We start from the raw sequence: 23,007 nt of genomic DNA, 5'->3' as shown, positions 1-23,007 counted from the left end.
CTTTTCCTAATCATGGCTTAGAAAACATGTCCTAATACATTTTTCCTTATCAATTTGCTCTAAATGAAGGAATAGTATCATGATTTAGAATAATTATTTTTCTCATTTTCATTTTTAATCAATATTTTAATCAATATTTGGCCACTTTCAGACTATGTATTCGCAAGCAAAGTAAAATGAAAAATCATTTAGTTCATTTAGTTTAAGTTTGAAATGACTGCAATTTCAATCATCTGTGTGCTTTTGAAACTAATGTGATTTTTAGACTGTATTTCAAAGAAAATTAGTTCAATCCTACATTTTCCTATACAGATATTGTTGGAGTCTTAAAAAGAAACATGTGCTTTCATTTCTTCAATATTCATCCATAGGAATTTACATATATATCATCAGAATTTATCACAACTTGAAAAGGATATCTTGTTTATTTTAAAAACTACTTATAAATATTAGGCCATTGTTGACAGAGGAAATAATTCTGCATTAAGGAGAAGTCCAAAGTCTTAATGCAATCTATACCTAGCATTAATATATACCATAAGTTTAATAAATGCAATAAAATATAAAGTATACAATGAAAAGTTCATGATTTGCCACTATGTTTTACTATTTTAACATCTCTCTTTAACACCACTGTAGGTGTTAGTCATTGATACTTATAACTGCTTTTATTTTTTTTCTACTCAATTTACATGTTCTGCCCAAAGCCCTCATCCTCATGGGATGTACAATTTGGCTAGGAGAATAAAAGCAGTTCAGATTATATATGACAGAAATCCAGTCTAAAAAGTGTTGAGAGATGGACTGGAAAGGTAAGAAGAGCATCACTGTATCTCACAAACTTGGTAAGACCCATGGAGTTTATAATTATGCTAAGAAAAAGTGAACAAGTCAGTTTTGAATTCTACAACAAAATACCAGAGGCTTAACTTAAGCAGAAGGTATATTTGGGCTCTGAATTCTGGAGCTTCTAGGCCATGATTTGACAGCCTTATTGTTTGAGCCTCTAGACATGGTTGCAGATCATAGTGGAAGTATATGTTGGGAAAAATCACATACATCTTCATCCAGGAAGGAGAGACAGGAGAAGGGGAAGAAGGGGGGTTAGGGAAAGAGAGAGGGAGACAGAGGGAGAGAGTGGGTGAGAGAGTGAGAGAAAGTGAGAGAAAGATGAAAAGAGAGAAGAGAAGGGAAGGGAAAAGAGAAGAGAAGGGAAGGGAAGGGAAAGAAAGGGAGAAAATGTAGAGGGAATGGAAGGAAGAAAGTGTAGAGGAGGCAGAAGGAAAGGAAGAAGAGGAGGAAAAGGAAGAGGAGGAGGAGAAAGAAGAGGAGGAGGGGTGAAAACAAAACAGTGAAAGATCCAGGTACAAGATAGGCTAACAGAACAAGAACTCAAAAAGAAAAGAGTTAAAGAAATTAGTTCATGATGTCAAGGGATGAATCTCCATTGTAAAAAGACAGAAAGAGAAGACAATGGATTGGATACAGTCAGTCCAAATGTTTGTAGCTCCAGCAATATGATCAATACTTCTTAAAAAGCTCAAAGAATTAAGATGAGCAAATCAAAAGTCTGAAACAGTCTTTGAAGGGAAAATACAAACTTAGTAGAAAAGCTAGAGAAAACATTGAAATGCAACATTTTTTAAATCTCAACAGACACTGATCCATAAATTTATACTAAGCCACTGCTTGTAAATGTATGATTTCTCTTCAACAGGATTCAACATAGTAGATACTGGAATCTCGATGGCATGGAATTAGATTGATGCAGGCTACAGATTTTGCCACAGGTATTAAGAGTTTCCAAAAAATTCAAGGGAGGGGCAGAGTTGTATGGTTAAACTACAGGAACCAATCAAGGTAACAGAATGAGAAGAAAGAAGTTACCCTTAAGTGCTGATCACCTGCTATCAGAACAATTAAAACTGAGGGGGTAACAAAGTTTGACAAGAAATGTACTCATTACCTTAGTGTAAGGTCCACTCCTGGATGGCGAGCAGACTCCACCCTCCTTGCAGCAAAGTCTCCACCCAGTACCTGCGTTACCTAGGCAACTGGGACACCTGGAAGAGGTCACATCTGCATCCGCTGAGGTCACATCTGAATTTGATGTGGCCACACCTTTCTCTGCCCATACCCTAGATAAGACCTAGCCCAGGCCCAGAAGCTCTCTCTCTGCTTTTTTCTAGCTCTTTTCTTTCTCTTTCCTCTCTTTCCTAGCTCTCTCTCTTTCCCAGGCCTTTCCCAGCCACGTAGAGTACCAACCTTGCCTGTTCCCAGCAGGTCTACAGTAGAATAAACCTACCCCTTACCTGAATACCATGTGTGTGCTGCTGTTCATACTCGGCTACCTCTTTTTAAAAACCTAACACTTAGGAATGTAACTCCTCTGTACATCACTTTGACAATAAAATTAAATTGTAAAAAAAAACTATAGTATATAAAACAGTATTATGTATAAAAATGCACTCTGTGAAAATATGATATTGTTGCACTGTATAAGAGCACAGAGATCTTCACTAGACAACAAATGTTATGAGCCTTAATTTACATACTTTTTTATACTTTCTCCACCTTCTATTTACAAAAAAAATCCAGACTGCAGGATTCCATTGTCCATCCGTTTTTCTATCATGATTCACAGCAAGCTCTTCTTTGATCATTGGGAAAATACTTCTATACTGCATCTTTTCCCTCCACCATTTATTCCATCACTCATTAAAATAGTCTTTGATTGACTATGTACTTCTTTTTTGCATTAGCTATTTTTCAGTACCAAAAGTACTGAATACTTTTTCTTTATATTAAAGATTGCCGAATTGTTTGTTTAGATATTTTCTTTTAAAGTAAAAGAAACACTAAAAAGAAGCATGAGAAGTCAACAGGAGCTACACATTGGTTAGGTCAATTCTGCACTGATAACTTAATTAAAGTTCTAATTAAGCAAACACCTCTGATTTTTATTTCCTACAGGCAGTATGTAAAACATGACAATCTCTCTGGGTGCCTCAAGCCTGCTGCCTATACTGTGGTGCATTTCGGTTCATCTTTATGACTTTATTTGCCAATACATCTTGAAAGTCAATCAATACACGTGAAGGGCTCATAGAGAATTTGCAAAATACCTCAAAGTACATAAGAACATTTGTAATGTTTGGGTCTGTTCCAATATCATTTAGTTCACTGAACGAAATATTTTAAACACATTTTAAGGAAGAAATTTTACAAAAACATTACAGACAATAGTACTGAGTAGAACAAACACAGATCATCATGCACACTACAGATTTATCACAAATGTTCAAAAGTGCATCAAATTTCCTACAAAACTACATCTAACCAAGCTAAAATCATTCAGTTTTATAATGTAAATTACTCTCCAATCAAGAATTCCATGAGAAAATAAGCCAACAATTTACCCCAGATTTCTAATTTTATTAAACACAACCATCTATTGATGTATTAGAATTTTGTATTTAACCGTTATACATCTGTATGAAATGCACAAATGTGAGGATAAAATTATCAAGTAGATTAAAATATTTTTAAATTTTATTTTGTTGCAAAGGTAATCTTCAGAGGGTTTACAGTTACATAAGTAAGGTAATGAGTACATTTCTTGTCAAACATTGTTACCCACTCCCTCATTTTTCTCCCACTATCCGGAGTCCTCACTCCCCACCCCCGCTGGAAAAAAATGTTTTTTTAGCAGTACTAGAAAAACACATAGCCAGAGCTTTGTATTCACTTCACTGATTGCTGTAGAGTCACCTCTGTAGCCCTGCTTTTCTCTGGTTATTTTTCTGCCAGGGCTGGCTTTGAACCTCATTCCTCCAGATCTCAGCTTCTTGAGCATGTGCAAACCCATCAGTGCTCCACTGACTTTCCCAATGATCTCAGTCTATTCTGGCTTCACACATTCTGCTTGAGACACTTTTAACTCAAATACTCACATCGTCTTTCCCATTGATTATCTGTGATCTGTATAAATATCATCTGCTTAGTGACAAGTACATTTCCCTGACTTATATAACTGAAATGGCAACCCAACCCAAGCCTTTAGCTTTTTTTTTTTTTTTTTTTTACTGGTCCTGGGGCTTGAATTCTAGGCCTGGGTTCTGTCCCTGAGCCTCTCTGCGCTCAAGCATAACACTCTACTACTTGAGACACAGCGCCACTTCTGGCTCGTTCTGAGTAGTTTATTGGAGATAAGAGTCTCACTTTTCCTGGGCATTGAATCATAATCCTCAGATCTCAGCCTCCTGAGTAGCTAGGATTACAGACATGAGCCACTGGTGCCCAGCTGCCTTTAGTTTATATCTATAGATATAGATATATAGATATGGATGTAAGAATATCTATATCTATAGATATAAACTAAACTATATATCTATAGATATAGATCTAGATATAGCTAATCTTGTTTTTTTTCTTTACTTACAATGTAACTCCCTAACTAGATGACAATTTTCCTGTATAGACTAGTATATTAGGAAAAAATTCTTCCTCAAACACTCTAGATTTCCAAGTGTGGAAAAATGGCTTCTGGAATAGCAGGAAGTAAAAGTTAGTGAGTTTATGCTTCATACAGCATCTTGATTTAATAGACAGTATCATCTCTAGAAATCTGGTTGAGGAAATTCAAAAGGATTGATTAAATTGTTATGTGGATTTGTGATAAAAAATAATAGTTTGATAGTTTTAGTTTGGAAAAGGGGAAGATAGAAAATTCTAAATTGTTGTTTTATTATTTAATTATATTTTCATACTAAAAACTGGCCTAGCAATCATTTTCTATGTATCTCATGCATTGAGAACTTCTCTTAAATTTTACTGACCTGTAAAATTTCAGTTATGACAACTTAGATGAAAGTTAAACCTGGTATTAGTGGATCTCAGTTTATTTTAAAAGAAAGACAAGTGTTAACACATACATGTTAGAACTTTGTATTACAATGTAATAGGCCTTATCAAACATAACCATCTTCGAGTTTCTTCTTGGGTTCTGTAGCTTCATAATAGTCACTTTTGTGACTATTATGTGACTGTACCCCCCACCCTTGAGACTGATTCTTTATGGTTTCACATTTAAAGATAAATGTACCCACTGCTCCATTTGTGTTCCCGAGTAATAAATCATATAGACAAATCATAGAAACAGGTCATGCTGCTCTCGCTCAATGCTTGCTTACAGCATTGTTTTTCTTCTCTATCTTCACCCTTGGCTTGCCCCTGCAGGAAAACCTTTCCACCCCTGAGCAAACAAGGATGTAAATTTTTGCTTAAAAGCAGCCCTGAAAGGGAATTCAGGACTGGACTTTGGGCACCGAATGCCCAATATAGCCGTGGCTGTACTCTGTGTCTGTGTGGTCTCTCTTGCTGGCTTACCCCACAAAAACACAAACATCTCACCAAAGTAGCAGGGCTTATGAAAAAAAAAACTGTTTGGAACGGATTACACAGTCAAGTTAACTAGACTTTTTTGTTTGTTTGCTTTTTAAACTTTTTTTTGTCTTTTCTTTTGTGGTTCTGGTGATCAAACCCAGGACATTGTCCTTGCTAGGTAAGCCGTTGGCCATTAAGCTACATTCCATCCCTTAATTAGTGTTTTGTACTTTAATAAAAGTACTTGATTTTTTGCTTATGCTTCCTATTTTGAGATATTCTACCACAGAGCATGCACATCTAGAATGTAAGGTATGAAAGTAAAGACAACATTCTCAGCTGTTTTAAAATCAGTGGGGAATATTTTCTCAAGTTTATATTTTTTAAGACACTTATTTTAGTTTTTCATTATCTTTACGTAGTTGTTCACAAGGATTTCAGTTCAACATATGAATTTACAAGTACAATGCATCTTGATCAATGTCAGCCCTTCCACTGGCCTCCCTCATCTCTTTCATTTAGTCTGCTAATTCTATTATGGAATCTCTGTCATTTTTACTTATGGTTTACAAATATTTGCAAAAACATCTCCCTAATGTGAAAACATGGTACATTAACAAGTCAACACAACAACAAATGTATAAAAGATATGAATGACCACTTCAGAAAAGGAGTTATAGGAGCAGGACTTCACCTTCATCAGACATTTAAAAAAAGAAATCAAATTAAGCTGGGCACCACTGGCTCACGCCTACAACCCTAGCTACTCAGGAGGCTGAGTTTGAAACCAGCCATGCAGAAAAGTTCTTGAGAATCTTATCTCCAATAAACCATTCAGAAAAAGCCAGAAGTGTCCCGGTAGCTCAAGCAGCAGCTCTCTAACCTTGGCACAAAGAGGCTCAGGGGTAGCACCCAAGGCTCTGAATTCAAGCTCTAGCACAAGCAAAAAAATAAAATAAAAATGAAATTAAAACCATAATGCAATATTATTACCATACATATACCAGAACAGTCAAAATTAAACTGACTTGCTTTTGTTGACACCAAATGCTGACAAATAGTGTTCTCATAAAACCTGCAGGTAGAAATAAAACTCAGTACAACCACTGGAATATTGTCTGGTGCTCTTTATGCAAGCTCAACTCATGCATACCCTGTGAACCAGCCATCTCATTGCTAAATGCACTCACAACACAGATGTATGAACATCAGGACCAAAATTTGTGCACAAACATATCCATATCAGCATTATGTGTAATGACCCCAACTAGACACCTTCCAAACTATCGAATTACAAGCTCTTACAATGGATTATATGAATATCATAAACAGAAAGTGGAGGGAAAAATACCACACACATAGAGAGTACATTGTGTTATTCAATTTCTAGGACATTCCAAGCAAGCATAGCTCAATCATGGCGTTTAGATACTTGGATTGCAATCATATAGAGGCTGGGGAAGAAATGACCGAAGAAGGCATATTAAGGGCTTCTGGGCACTTGGGAAAATATTATTTTCTGATTTGGTTACATGGATATATTCATTTTATGAAAAGCTAAAAAAAATACATGTGATCAGTTTTCTTTCCTGAATATATATTTATATATATTTAAAGAAAAGTTCAAAAAAAATTGAACCCGCCAGGCATTGGTGGCTCATGCCTACAATCCTAGCTACTCAGGAGGCTGAGATCTGAGGTTCATGGTTCAAAGCCAGTCCCAGAAGGAAACTCCGTGAGATTCTTATCTCCAATAAACCACTCAGAAAACTGGAAGTGGTGCTGTGGCTCAAGTGGTAGAGCTGAGTGACAATGCTCAGGCTCAGAGTTCAAGCCCCACAACCGACAAAAAAAAAAAAAAAAAAGAACCCTAGGGAAAAGCACATGAGTGACTGTAATTCTTTCTCATCTTAGCATATTTTTTCTATTACCAAACATGAGCATGTTTAGTTTTATCTTACACATAAAAACTTTTTAATAAGGCTATTATATAAATGAACTTTCCAGAGTTTAGTAAGTCACTTAAGGAAAAACAATTTCTATCATTTGTACCACTTCATACATTTTCCTCAGTAAGGCAAGTCAGATTGTTGAGGCTGAATTTCCACATTTTTTTTTCTGGTTTCTGTATTTTAGCTTTTTATTTGAAGAAACACTGACACCCTGATTAGAAAAGATGAAATTATTTTACCCTGACATATTTCTGAGAGAATGGAAATCATACTTTGAAGAGAACATTGCAAAGGGCAGGGGGTAGAAAGGACTTTTCATTGGACAGAAGCTTTGATTCAGAGTAATTTCATTCCCTAAATTACTAAACCTTTATAATTACCACAACTGTCATAATTATATTTCAAAATTGTCTCTAGTGGAGATAATAGTCACTTTCAGTTTGAATTAAATAAGTGAAATTTAACATTAGGTTTTAACAATTTTTCTAACATACATATATTCATGAAAATTTCTCAGATTCCCTTATTGAGTCACTTTCTTGTTTGATGAATAAACAAAAAATCCATAATTGTTGCAAAATAAAAAATATCCACAAAGAGGTAAATTAAAAACTAAATTTAGTTTAGTGTAGCAATACATAAAAGTGCCTAACATTATGCATACAATAGCTACATTCACACACTGAACACACACTATATATATGTATATATATATATATATATATGCACACACATGTACACACAGACAATTTTCATTTTATTGGGGTTTTATTTGTCTTATTAACTTGAAAAGCACTTAAAAATAATAAAGACACAATAAATGTATACATTTCCTGAAATGCAAATCTTCGGACTGTTAATTGTGAAAAAAAAAATCAAAGAAGAAAATATTCATCAAGTTGAAAATTTCCGCAGGCAGATGTTATATTTTATTTGGAAAGATAATCAAGTTCTATTATTGCCATAACTTAAAAAGTTTCTGTAATACAGGAAGCTAGTCATTAAAAAAATTAAATTTGAAAATTTCTTTCATTTGTTTATCATCCAATAAGTTTTTATTTGGTTCTATTTTTGTTCACGAACAAAACGATAGTCTCTGTTCTTGTAGAACTTAACATAGGAGATAACACCACTAAATAAGTAAATAAAATATGAAAAAATAGTAATGATTAATAAGTGCCAAATTTGAAAAAATAAAAAAAACCTAGAAGGGAGGTATGACACGGTACGGGCAAGAACATTTGTAGTTAGTCTGATTATGGAAGATCTCATTGACAAAATAACATGTAAGTAACATGACTTATAGGACATATGAAGGAAAACAAAATATTTCAAGGGAGAGGAGATAATTTTCTGTATCTTTAGACACCCAGTTCTCGCAGAATAACTTCTTTGATGTTATTTTCCCCTAACTGAGCTTCTATGGTCTGAATTAGTGTCCCTCACAAAGGTAGATGCCAAAGCCTTTGCCCCCCAGGTGATGCTAACAAGAGCTGTTGGAACTTGTAGGACACCGGACAGAATTGGAGATCCTTAGGTCATTTGGATCTGCCCTCACAAGGAATTGTGGGAATTTACCCTCCTTGCTCTGTGCTTCGCTTCCTGGCCATAAAGGAGTAGCATACTTCACCAACATGTCCCCTGCTGTTACCATCTGGTCCTATTTCATAAATCCAAAGACGTTGGTCCAGTTGATCTTGACTGGAATTTCCAAAGAGTGACCTAAAATAACCTTTTTCTGTTTATAAGTTAATTACCACAAGTATGTGTTATGATCAAGAAAAATAATATAGATGCTTTCTCATGGATTTCCACAGAATCAACCCTTGTATTACATTGAAATTGACCATATATATTTGTTTTCTTAGCTCTTGACAAGATGCGATGTGCTTATTTACTTGTTATTCTTTGTTCCTGTCAGTATCTGACATATAAAATAAAATTGCCGAATGAAGCATGGCTCTTAACTGGAGCTCAAATTCCTGTAAAGTTTTCTTTACAGTATTCACATCCTCAGAAAACTTGGCAGTTTCAGAAATGCTGTGTTTTTGAATCACTGTGTAAAATTCTCCAATGGTTCGTGTCATTACAGCAACTTAGCCTAAAATTTGTTGGTTTCTAATTAAATAAAAAATTCTAACTAACTTAATCAAGCTTTACCTAGCCAGAAAATCTCATTAGAAATGAAACAGGGGAGATTAAGTAAGTAATGGGACAAACACTGTTCTCTTTTTGTTTGTCCCCAATGAAATTACCCATTAAATCTTTCTTTGTCTTCCCTACTTAAAAACATAAAGGCCAAAGGGGACCCTGGCACAGGTAATCAAAGTAGCACACAATGCTCCCTCTATTTCCTAACAGTTCTTCCTTTAGTACTTTAGAGAAGAAAGCCAGGGGAATCAGAAGCTTTCAGCAGGTGAGAGAAACTGTCCTTGTAAATGCTTTGATGTTAGGCTAAACTGAAACCAGTGAACTAGTACAAATGTTAAAAAAATAAAAGTCTCAAAGTCCAGACTCAGTATTTGAAAATAAGATGAGCTATCAGAGAGCTACAGAGTGAGATAGATTTGTGTAATTATTAAATACACTTACATTATAAATTAATTTTAAAAGGGATGAAGAGAAATTGAGATTGGTGACCAATCTTATTTTAGGTTTCTTCAAAGCTTTTCCTCTGACTCTGGTGTTTGGGTATGTATGAAAATTAATGTGTTAATATAGATAAATATTATATAATATGTTCAAATAAACTTTCTAACCTGTATATAAATTAAAATTACCAAGTATCTCAGGCTGTCATATTCATAAAATGAGACTGTCACTATTACATAAGAAAAACTCAAGAACAAGCTTTAAATCATGACTAAAACTCTTCTAAAACCTGAAGAGGCAAACTACAAGAATAAATAATAAATTACTTAAAGATATTAACAATGTCCAGAGGCAAATTTAGTCATCACAACTCAGTGAAGAAAGCTACAAGCATCTAAGTACATAATCATCCAGTACACTACTAAATTCTGCAATGTTCATGCAAATAGTGAGATTAAGGTACCCTGTCCTACGTACTTATTTCCCTTTAAAACACATACAAAGGAGTGCCCCACAGAATTGGAGTGATTTTTCCACTGCCCATAATACTCAAACACCTTTACTATAAATACTTCTGAAATTTTACTCTTTCTCTAACTTTAAGAAAGAAAACTTATATCTCCCACTTGTCAATTCTGTGATATCCCTAAGAGTTACAACTTTTGGCTTTCAACTGGCTCTCCAACACTTAAGCCATATCTCTACTTTTGGTTTTTGGCTAGTTAATGGAAAATAGGAGTCTAACAGGCTTTTCTGCCTTGACCAGCGTTGAATCATGATCTTAGTTTCTCTATGTACAGAATAGCTAGGATCATAACATTTATGAGAAAGAAATGCAAAGAGCTGTAGTGGGCCAGGAGTATCTGAAGGAATGAATGTGGAAATAAGGAAGAATGGTAAAACCATGGCCAAGAAAGTTAGAAATATAAAAGTGACTAACATTATACAATACATTCATACACTGAACGCACTGTGCATATTATACGCACACACACACAGGTACACACAGACAATTTTCATTTTATTGGGGTTTTATTTGTCTTATTAACTTGAAATTCTAAAGTGGCTTACATATCACAGGTTAGGAGTCATTAAGACTAAATCTCTGAATGATAATAACCTCTGGAATTACTTTAGGTAGTAATCTACCATGAACAGATCCTGTCATCTGGAAAGTTAGTAAGGGAACTGATTCAATCCTGCAAGGATGAGGAGTCGCCACTTTTCACTATGGTGATGCTGCTGAGGGGAACACAAAGGACAGAAGCACATTTAAACATATTCTTGAGATTTTCCAGCCCGCTCCTGTAAAATGAGTAACTATCAGTACTGTAAAACATAGAGGGTTAAAGTGATCCTAAATTCACATACCTGCATTTATTGACATGGTGCCTCCAAAATGAAACCATAATATACCATTGCAATAAAAATGACTATATAATGAGAACATGTACTATTTAAATAATCAATATAACATCCAATACACACGTAGAAAATTTATGATATTACCTGCTCCAAGACTTCCTTGTAGGATATAGCTGCTTTTGTATTTGTAACAGGACTGTCATAGATTATAGCAATCTTATCTCCTTTTCCATTTTCAATATGACGATCAATAGCATTGTAACAGATGTTAAGCATTCCTTCCACAAACCTGAAAAGAAATCAGAAAGTAAAGGCAGGTGACTCCTTCCAGAATATATTACTGTTTAACTCAGCTGATTTGTCTCTAGTTTGGCAAAACTGGCTTATAAACTGTTTCCTAGTGCATTCTCTTCCAACTGATGATGGTTATAATGGACATATTTTAGATGACATGGAATGCACACTTTTATTTTGCTAAACATGTATATATTTATATGTAGACTAGAAAAAAATACACTTCATACTTCAAAGTGACAACTTGTGGGTTTTTATTGCTTGAGTTGAAATTAGAGTGTACAGCATGGAAGTCATCTATTTTGCATAGATGAAATGAATCATATATAAAGGTAGCAAAGAAGCATTAGAGCTCATGAAAAAAGAAATGTTATGCATATGACTGAAGTCCTGGTACCTGCTGTAAATAGACAAACTTACTTCAACATTCAATTCCTTGGAAATCATTTGTGAGTTTTAAATCTTCTGTTTTGGCAGGTCTTTTTTGGCACTGTGCTGGAGGGAAGATACTCTATCACTACCACACTCAAATCTAAATGCCAATTCATCTCTAGGCTATTCTTACACCCTGTGGGCTGAGGAGCATCTCCTGACTAATTGGTCATGGTGAAATTTCATGCTTCCACTGGTTTTCCAAACACCACCTTGGATGAGAAAGGGAAGGGCTCTCATTTCTGCTCCCCATGTGACCCTCTAACTTTGACCAAACTCCCAGCTTCCCATATAAACTTAGATGATAGCATCAGGGAAGATGGTCATGTAGATGGCAAGGGTAGAAATCTAGACTCTCCACCAGGTTTTTATTGGTAAGTATGGAATTATGGCAAAGTGATTTCCTTGGTGTTTGGCTATACTAGGGTGATCATACGTAAAAGTTTTTTGTCCTGCAAGATCTTGTGATTTTTTTTTGCTTCATTTACCAGAGAGAAGATTTTATTTGGGGCTTTATATAGTCTGTACCCAGTGAGGTTTCTAAATGTCATTTTTTTTCAGAAACCAGTTAAGAATGTATAACATAACACAGAATACCCGGAGAACTCCATTGCTGTATCATTCCTCACACCCCCGTTTCATTCTTCCAGTATTCTTTTTTTTATTTTTTATTATGAAAATACTGTACAGAGGGGTTACAATTACATGGGCAAGATAATGAGTACATTTCTTATATTCTTACATGCACTTGATGTGAGATGCCTTAAGCTGTGCTCTGTAAGTAGTGAGTTGCATAAGAAGTTTATTTTTTTTATCTTGTCTTGAAACTAAAAGTTCCTAACCTTTATTGAACCTTACTCTAGACTATTACTCTATGTACTTAAACCCATTTAAAATACAAAACTCTTTCCTCTGTGGAGTACTATTTTTAAGCCTATTTTACATATAAGGGAACTAATGGCAGAATTTGCTCAAGGCAGCAAACTGGATAAAACCAAGCCCTTAACAATTAGATAATACTATTGTTTTAGGTAATATACTCAAAGAACATCAATTTTTATCTAATATTTGTGAGTTTTGGATTAGCTTAATATTAAGATCATTAAGAGCTTAAGGTTTTATTTCCTGTATGTAAAATAAGGCGAAAGCCAGTACACTGAAATGGTCCCTAGACATCTATTTATGGCAACTAGAACAAATAAAAGCTCACAATATACTTTGTATCTAGGCAATGCTATTACCATGTAATAGAAATCAATTCACTTAATCTTAATAAGAACAATATGAAGCCAGGTGCTGATGGCTCACTGACTATACTCATAAACTACGGGGAAGGTTGAGATCCAAGGATCATGGTTTGAAGCCATCTTGGACAGGAAAGTCTATTGCCAATTAACTACCAAAAAGCCAAAGGTAGAGCTATGGCTCAAGTGGTAGAATGTTAACCTTGAGCAGAAAAGCTCAGAAACAGCACCTAGGCCCTGAGTTCAAGTCCCAGGTTCAGAAAAAAAGAAAAGATCAATGTGGGTTAAGTATACTAATATCATCCTCAGTAAACCAATGAAGAAACCGAGGCAGACAAATGAAGTGACCTACACAGGTATATACATGGCAAGTAATTAACTAGGATTGCTATTAAGTCAAGAGCTGGGTTCCAACCATAATACTGTGTTGGTGAATTAATGTGATAGTATTCTAGCTTTTCATCTTCTATGTCCTTAACGCTCAAGTGTTGAAGATTTGTTCGTCAATGCAATGTTCAAGGTGAGGCTTTCAAGGAAGTGTTTGAATCATGAGAGCTATGAACTACTAATGGATGGCTCTATGTATTTATGAATGCATAACTTAATGAGCTATTGGGAAGTGGTAGAAACATTATTAAGACTTAGTTGTCACGAGTAGAGTGTTTTGGGGGGGTTTTCTCTCAAAAATAAAATGTTGCAGTGTTAACAAAGAAGAAAAGGGAGGTCAATTTCAGACATATTTAAGAGTAAAAATAGAAAACTTAGAGGAAATCAGGAAGAGGATAGAAAGAACAGATACCAAACATTTTAGAACAAGGGCCAGCAAACTGGAACCCACATGCCAAATCTGCCTCTGCTCAAGTAAAATGTTGTTAGAACATAGCAATGTTCAGTTGTTGGCAAATTCTCAGTGGCTGTTTTTGCTGTTATAACAGCAGAAATGACTGTTTACCATGAAACTTATTGGGCCCAAACTATTCAATCTGGTCCTTGAATGGAAAGATTTCCCAACTCCTATAGATCAGCCCTGTCCAACAGAAATGTCTGTGGTGATGGAAATGTGTTGTGTCTTAGCTGTTCAATAGGGTAGTCACAGAAGATATGGAGGAAAATGTAAAGAGGGGTGACATTGATCAAAATGTATTGTATTCCCAAACTGATACGATGAATTGAAACCTTTGGTACAATTGCTTAAGGGTAAGTAAATAGATAAATAATTATTATTAACTAAATAAAATTAGGTATCCATTAGTCACATGTACCTAATTAAATTTAAATTAATTAAAATTAAAATATTAGTTCTGCAATTACTCTAACCAGCCTTTCAGTTTTCAGTAGCCACACGTGACTCATTAATATGTCTGAGGAACCGTTATGTAGGTTTTATTTAACTTTAACCAAATAATTTAAATAAACACATGTGGTTGCTCACTACCAGTGGTAGAGGAAGAAAGAACAGAATCAGTAAAGGTGAATAAAAATTTAAATAAAATGTTAGTGGTAGGAGAGAGATATAACAGATGGATATTAATGAGCTTCAGAAGATAAGGGGTCATCTTGCAGTGGATGATATACAGGGTTAAAGAAAAAAAACAACTGGAGTTAAGATTCATGTCTCAGAAGTTTTTTAGAGCATGCAGAACAGTAGTATGACATGGCTTCTCTTTAGGTTGTGCAAATTTCTCACTTGGCTTTTACTAAAAGAGCAGGGTGAAAATGAGGAGAAGTGAGAAAAAGGGGCTGAAAATCAATGGGAGAATTTTTTTAATAGCACAGCAAATGAGACAAGAATAATAATGGAGCAAAGTTTAAGTTCAACTGTGAAGTGCAGGTGCATTAGCACTGCAGTAACAAGAGATGTATTTGAAACAGGAGCATACCAAGAGCAGAAAGCAGAAAAGATAAGGGCAAGGTTCCTCTTAAAAGCCAGTTAAGAAAAAGAAAGCCAAGAAAGAGTTTGCAGCAGGGAAATAGCCTGCTGAGAAATGGATTTCAGGGAGATCCTTTGGGAAAGCAGTATGATTGGAAAACTTGAGAGAGAGACAAGGAAATGGTATCCCCTACGACTATTGACTGGCATAGAAAGTCATAGAAAGGCCCAGAAACGTGAGGGGGTGGGAAAGAAAAACTACAGAGATAAATTAAATGCAATTAGAAGCTGGGCACTGGTGGCTCATGCCTAACTACTAAAGAGGCTGAGATCTGAGAATCATTGTTCAAAGCAAGCTTGGGCAGAACAGTACACACGACATATCTAATTAATCACCAAAAATTCTGGAAGTAAAAGTGTGGTTCAGGTGGTAGAGCAGCAGCCATGAGAGCAAAACCTAAACGACAGCACCCAGGTCCCTAGTTCAAGCCCAAGTATTAGTGCCAAATAAAATAAAATAAAATAAAATTAGAAGTAGAAGAAAGATTCTATGATAGGTGGATGCTAGGTTTATGTTTTCTTTGTGGAAGGCCTGGAACAAAAGTCTGTAGATTTTTTTTTTTTGGGTCCAGTCATGGGGCCGGAACTCTGGGCCTGGGCGCTGTCCCTCAGCTCTTCAGCTCAAAGCTAGCACTCTACCACTTGAGCCACAGCGCCACTTCTGGCTTTTTTCTTTTTGCTTATGTGGTGCTGAGGAATCGAACCCAGGGCCTTGGGCATGCAAGGCAAGCACTCTACCACTGAGCCACCTTCCCAGCCCCGAGTCTGTAGATTTTTAAAGTACAGAAGGAACTAATAGTTTGTTAATCAACAATGATGTAATAGGCTCCGTCCTTTTGTTTCATACATATAATCATTATATTTATAAATATTATAAAAATTATATTTGTAAATATTATATATAATTACTATAAGCATACCAACTACATATAATGTATTACATATGTGTATTAAACAACATACTCTGAACAATACCTCTTGGGTACAATGTTATCATTTTACAAATAGAAGATAAAGCTCAGGGGTCAAATAACCTCCCCAGAATTATGAAAGAGTCACAGGGCTTTCTGATTCCCAGAAAAATGTATTTTGGGTTTTAAGTATCTGTTCATTTGAGTTCTATTTGTAGAACCTCAGCTTCAAACCATGCGCAATGCATTAATGAAACAGTCAATTCTCAAGCATTGTTTTTAAGTGCAAGATTGCAAGTGCAACTGAATGAGAACTTAGTTGTAGTCTGCTGACACATTAACACAGATCAGAAAGAGTCCATGAGGTAAAGGTCAACACGGGGTGGGGGCGGGGCGGGGAGACCAGTTCAAAGGACTACTATTGCACACAAACAGAGCAAACAGAGAAGGTTTTAAAGCATTTTTAAGAGAGCATCATGTTGCTTTATTCACACAGTGACATCTCATCTAAATTGCAGATACATGGCTTTGGGCAATATCAACTGACTGTTCCAGGAAACTCTCCAAATTGGGTAATTGCTTACTTGGAGCTGAGTAATAACCTTATGTTAATTTAATCACAAAGGATATTGTTTTTGTGGACGTATTTGGAAAGCACATCTCTCTGTAGGACAGATGACTGTTTTAGCAGAGAAACCTAATGCGAAGACAGGGATTCCATAATCCCACAGATCCAATGTACCTAAGTTTGTACACCCAGAACCCATCCATCACAGCAGCTCTGACTGAAGACTGCCCCGTATCAACAGGATGGGATATCCCAGCCATCTGCCCCTCTGCCAGATCATCTCGGATTAAAACTGAGTAAATTGCCCATGATGAGAAACGCAGCCGGCAGAGAAAAAAAAAAAGAATAGGAAGGAAGGTTTTCAGGAAATCAATACCTGCTATCTGAACTGAATCCGCTGTCAATGAAGAGAAAAGGCATGAATGGATGATCTTAAAGATTTGCTGGTGGTAAGTCATGTCTGACAATAAATTCAAGGACCAAGGTAAGGATGCCTTTTCATCTTGTTTTTATTTGTATTTGAGAGAAGATGAAGGGCAAAAATAGAAAACTTAATGAGGAAAGATGTGGAATGTAGTTTAATAGGGGAAAAGGAAAGATTAGGGATATTAAATCGGAAGGGTCAAAAGAAAAAGGATCAAAACACATTTAGATTTCAAATTATACTATATTAGGTTATATTATATATGATACACATACATAATAAATTATATAATATATACATCGTATACTCAGTAGTTATTTTGTGCTATACTTGATTTCTTAATGAAGTAATATAATTTGAAATCTACATATATTAAATGAATATTATATATACATATAAAATATAATCTGTATATATAATATTGAAATATAAGAATGAAATAATATAAATTGAAATCTCTACATAAAATATATGTATATTACATACAATATATAATATATGCATATAATATACATATAACATATATATACAATATATCTATAATATATTATATGTATAAAATATACACATAAATAATATATGTAGAGTTGTATATAATATATTATATCATTTACATATAACATATTATATTATATTTTATATATGTACGTTATATATAACATATATGTTATATAATATATAGAAAATATATAACATATATTACATATATAACATATATTATGTATATAACACACATATATTATATAATATATTATTATTTTTCCTTTTTTTCTTTTTTTTCATTTTATTTATTTTTTTGTGAACATACTGTACAGAGGGGTTACAATTACATGTGCAGGATAATGCGTACATTTCTTATCAAGCATTACAGCCTCCTCCTTTGTTTACCCTTCACATCCCTTCCCAGCCTCCCCCCGACCCCTCCACCCAATTCTCCCCATAATATATTATTATATATAACATATATTATGTGTTACATATTATATAATATAATATATATCATATTATATATTATATTATATGCATAAAATATACATATAAATAATATATAGATTTATGTATAACATATTATATTATTTACATATAACATAATATATTTAGACTTATCTACATATAATATGTTATATATATTATCTACATATAATATAGATATCGTATATATAATATATGTATATTATAAACATATAATGTATTATATACATTATATATAATATACATATATTATATTATATGTAGAGATTTCAAATTATATTATTTCATTATGAAATCAAATGTAACAAAATAACCACTTAGTAATTTCTTTAAGGGAAAGCAAACTTTACCAGCCAGCCTTATCATGATAACTCAAGAACTGAGATCGCGTCAAATAACTAAAAAATAAATCATGTAGCATTCTTATGGAACTGAACTGCAAATCAGAATGTGTCCCTAGAAATCCAGACCTCAATCCAATATGGCCCCAGGAACTTCAAGCAGGTACTATGAAAGTAACCTTAAAATTATTCAGAGAACCATGGGAGGCCAAAAGGAGGGCCAACTCTGTATTACCAATGAACACTTACTAGGGGAAACAGAACATGCTTCTGGCCGTTTAATCCTTATGATAACAACAATGAAACAAAACAACAAATAAAAGGGGACAGGGAAAAAGAAACAGCAGCAGCAGCAGCATGAAGGGGAAGAAGAACTCAATTTATTACAACATGTTAAAATATTTGAGTTAAGAAATGGTAGGAAGAGAAAGGACAACTTTGGATTGTGCATTTTCTTACTTTCATAGCTCACCTTTATCTTAGCTATCCAATTCTTACTCTGTGAGGTTATAATTCATGTTGAATGACACAGTGAAATGTTCTGAGGAAACCTTTTCTACAACTGAGCTCCCAGACATCATAATCATTAACTCATTCTGCTCACTGCCTAGAGATGGCCACAAAGAGATGCTGAATACTAGCTTTTATTACAAAAGGAAGGAAAATATCATCAATCATTTTCAAATGCTTAAGAACATTTCTTTCCATTGAGCTTTATAAATTATTCTGTGATTGTTTCTACAAAGCATTTACACAGGTCGCATAACTTACGGCAATAAAGTATAAAATAAATAAAAGATCCAGGCAAATATTGCAGAATACTACAATTTCACAAAGCTCAGTGTTGAAGCATCTTCTGAGTTATTTTATTTAAACTTTAAACATTTTGTAAGGAAAAGGGACTGAGAGAACTTATTCATAATATTTATTAATTTTTGGAGAATAACATTAATATATTTTGACCCAGACATCCTATTTTAAGAATTTATCATAAGGAAGTAAAGAAAGACATAAAGAAAAAAAATGAAAGACATAAAAAAAGAGGCAAATAGGAGACTGGTGGCTCATGCCTATAATTCTAGCTACTCAGGAGGCTGAGATCTGAGGATCTCAGTTCAAAGCCATCCCAGACAGGAAAGTCCATGACACTCTTATCTCCAATTAACAAAAAGCCAGAAGTGGAACTGTGACTCAAGTGGCAAAGTGCTAGCATTGACACAAAAGCTCAGAACAGTGCCCAGGCCCTGAGTTCAAGCCCCAGGACAGGGAAAAGAGAGGGTAGGGGAGAGAGAGAGGGAGAAAGAGAGACTGAGAGAGGAGAGGAAGAAGTCTTTGGGATGCCATGTCCAAGTATGAAATATATCTGCCTGATATAATTAAAAAATCTGTTGAATATCAATATATGTGATTGCAAATAAGTTTGTAATCATTCAATATTAAAATTATGTATATTTTTAAAACCTTGGAATAAAACTTTATTTTTATATATGTTTTTATTGTAAAAATAGTGTATAGAGGAGTTACAGTTACATGAGTAAGGTAATGAGTACATTTCCTACCTAACATTGTTACTTCCCCTTTGTTTTTCCCCTACCATCCCTTCCCCTCCCCACCTCCTTAACTCCTCTTCCCTCCCCCCCACCCCTTAGTTGTAAAGTTAATTTTCAACATAGTGTTCTGTACATCTCATTGCTACAATGGGTCAACCTGTATCCTTATTTCAGCATTTTATTTCCCTTCCCCTCCCCAAATCAGAAAACTGTATATATAAGATGCAGGGCACCGGAATGAAATACAGTGAAAACAGGGGTTATACCATGAAGGAAGAACATATAAAAGAAACAAGAAAAATCACATAGTATATTATAAATACATTAAAAACAATAACAAGAAAGAAAAAACCACTTGTGCCCCTATCTTACATCATCTTATATGTTTATATCTTATATGGTTATATTTGACCTTTTCTGCTAGTCCTAGACATATACTAGTTATTTCAAATAAGGGAAAGCATGGGACCTATGTTTCTTTGGGCCTGGCTTACTTCACTTAATATAATTTTTTTCCAAGTCTTTCCATTTCCTAACAAATGGGGGGATGTCATTCTTTCTGATGGAAGCAAAGAATTCCATTGTATGTATGTATGTATGTATGTATGTATGTATATATATCCCACATTTTCTTGATTCATTCATCTACTGAGGGACATCTGGGTTGGTTCCATATCTTATCTATGGTAAATTATGCTGTGATAAACATATTTGTGCTGATAGCTTTAGTATTGCCTTGTTTGTGATTGTTTGGGTAAATGCCCGAAAGTGGGATTGCTGGGTCATAGGGGAGCTCTATGTGGAGTCTTTTGAGGAACCTCTATACTGCCTTCCAAAGTGGTTGAAGAAGTTTACACTCCCACCAACAATGCAGTAGGGCTCCCTTCTAGCCACATCCCCTCCAGCATCTGTTGTTATTAGAGTTCTTGATTATAGTCATTCTAACTGGGGTGAGGTGGAATCTCAATGTTGTTTACATTTGCATTTCTTTTATGGCTAGAGAAGTTGAACATTTCTCCATGTGTCTATTGGCCATTCTTATTTCCTCATCAGAGAAGTGGAATAAAACTTTATCACACATGGAAATTTGAGCTATCAAATAATATGAAGAATGCAATTCCAGTTTCTATGAGAACAAAAGAAGCTTAGAAAATAGAGTGACACAAATATATATCTGTATTTTCAATAAAAAGCATATATATAAAAAATTAATGCATACAAAAATGAGCAAATGACTGAGTTATATAAAACTGAGTTAATTATATAATCTAATATCACTTTGGATCTTGATAATATACAATCATCCACAAAATGATACTTTTAGGAGAATTTGCTCCCTCTGTATTATTTTTGAAACTTCTTGTGCACCTAGAATCACTTCACAATAAAAAGATAAATCCAAATGAAGTTACATCAAATGTACAAAAATATATGCTGGAATTATATTATGATATTAAAACACAGGTGATTTTCCTCCTCTTTTTTTTTAGTTTTGAGTTTATCTACTTACAATTTAAAGTAGTATTACTATCATAGTTAAAAATGGCATAAATCTAAATTTCAATCAGTATTACATCTAAGTAAAGAAAAGCAAACAAAATTCAAACTTAAGTATTAAAGCTTAGGGCTTCTCTTCTTTTTAATGAAACCCAATCATATTTCCATCCACTTTCTCACCTTCGCATCTCACAGATAACTTTATGCAGAAACACATACACAGCATGTATTTACAAAGACAAATTCAGCTAGACCAACCACTGCATATAATTTCAAATATTGAATAAATCTGATAAAGTTTGTATTATGCCATTTTTTTCCTAGCTTTATCCTCAGATCAGAGACTAAAGAGAACAATGTTATAAATCACATCTTTACTAATTTCCTCACTGTCCACAGGCCGCAATCATGGGTGAAACATTTTCCATTAACATGTCAATAACTTGAAACTTGAATAGACCTCCCTTAATTATGCAACAGAGCATTTTCTAGCTAGGGCTAACCATGCCAGTTATTTTCTTTAATTTTTTTTCAATTGCTACTTGCTTTAGTCCTTTCCTTCTTCCTTTCCTTCCTTTCCTTCTTACTTCCACCAAAAAATGAAATAAGCTACAACATGATAAAATTAAAATTAGCTGATTCTTTCATCTATTGAAGGACTGATTGTTGGAGGAGGGCCACTGTTCAACAGAATTGAAGCTGTGTATTTTTATATTCAAAATCAGCAGATATAGGTAATTCAAGATAGAGTTGAATATGAGACATGAACTTTACTACCCATACTTCCATACTAGTGACTGGTTTACTTATAACTAGGCAGTCACTTGTACCTACAATTTTAATTTAATAAAACACTTTTTTCCTTAATATTGACATGAATTTTCAAACCTGTACTCTATATGAACCCTAATTCATCAAGACACTAAATAGATATTTATTGAATAAACTGGATGGATGGACAGAAGTATTAATGAGTGCATTCTACAATCAAAACAAAATGCATTTGTAAATATAAGCTAATCAAACAAGATACATATGTGTACACATGTATGCACACTGGTATTATCTGGATAAAATGGGATTAAATAGAGTGAAAACACAACACAAAGCAGATTGGATATACTCTAGAATCCACCAGGACTGTTTTGCCCTAATCTGCCATTTACATGCTAACTGACCATTAAATGACCCAAACTTCCCTAGATTCTCAAGAATATGTTTTTGAGAAGTTAAAGAACTATGTTCACTTTTTGCATTCAATTAAAGAGTGCTATATTTGAAATAATTATGTTTAATTATATAATATGTTTAATAAGTAAAGTATTCCTTATTAAAGTTATTTTTATTACTAATTTAAAATCAATCCTACAATAAGCAAAATATACAATAATAAAATCATATCATATTAGAACTAATAATTCTAAAATTACAAATTATGGTTCAAACAGATCTGAAATATTTAGGTAAAGTAATGATAGGTTTTGCTATAAGTAACATGAGTGAAATAATTTGTGGTAATAGAAAATGTGTTCTAAGGGGAATTAATGTTT

The 23,007-nt window shown here is 34.2% G+C and overlaps 1 protein-coding gene across 1 annotated transcript in view; it reads right to left on the bottom strand.

Annotated features, from left to right (window-relative positions):
• Acss3 (acyl-CoA synthetase short-chain family member 3) overlaps nucleotides 1-23,007 on the bottom strand; it is a 137,236-nt gene that overhangs the window by 102,368 nt on the left and 11,861 nt on the right. The window contains exon 2 of the mRNA XM_013022563.1: nucleotides 11,439-11,583. Within this exon, the coding sequence (XP_012878017.1) occupies nucleotides 11,439-11,583 (145 nt within the window). The remainder of the gene's footprint in view (nucleotides 1-11,438; nucleotides 11,584-23,007) is intronic.

Source organism: Dipodomys ordii, unplaced genomic scaffold (assembly GCF_000151885.1).
Source record: "Dipodomys ordii isolate 6190 unplaced genomic scaffold, Dord_2.0 Scaffold3, whole genome shotgun sequence".
Classification (NCBI taxonomy): Eukaryota; Metazoa; Chordata; class Mammalia; order Rodentia; family Heteromyidae; genus Dipodomys; species Dipodomys ordii.
This window is presented reverse-complemented; position numbering and strand designations above follow the sequence as displayed.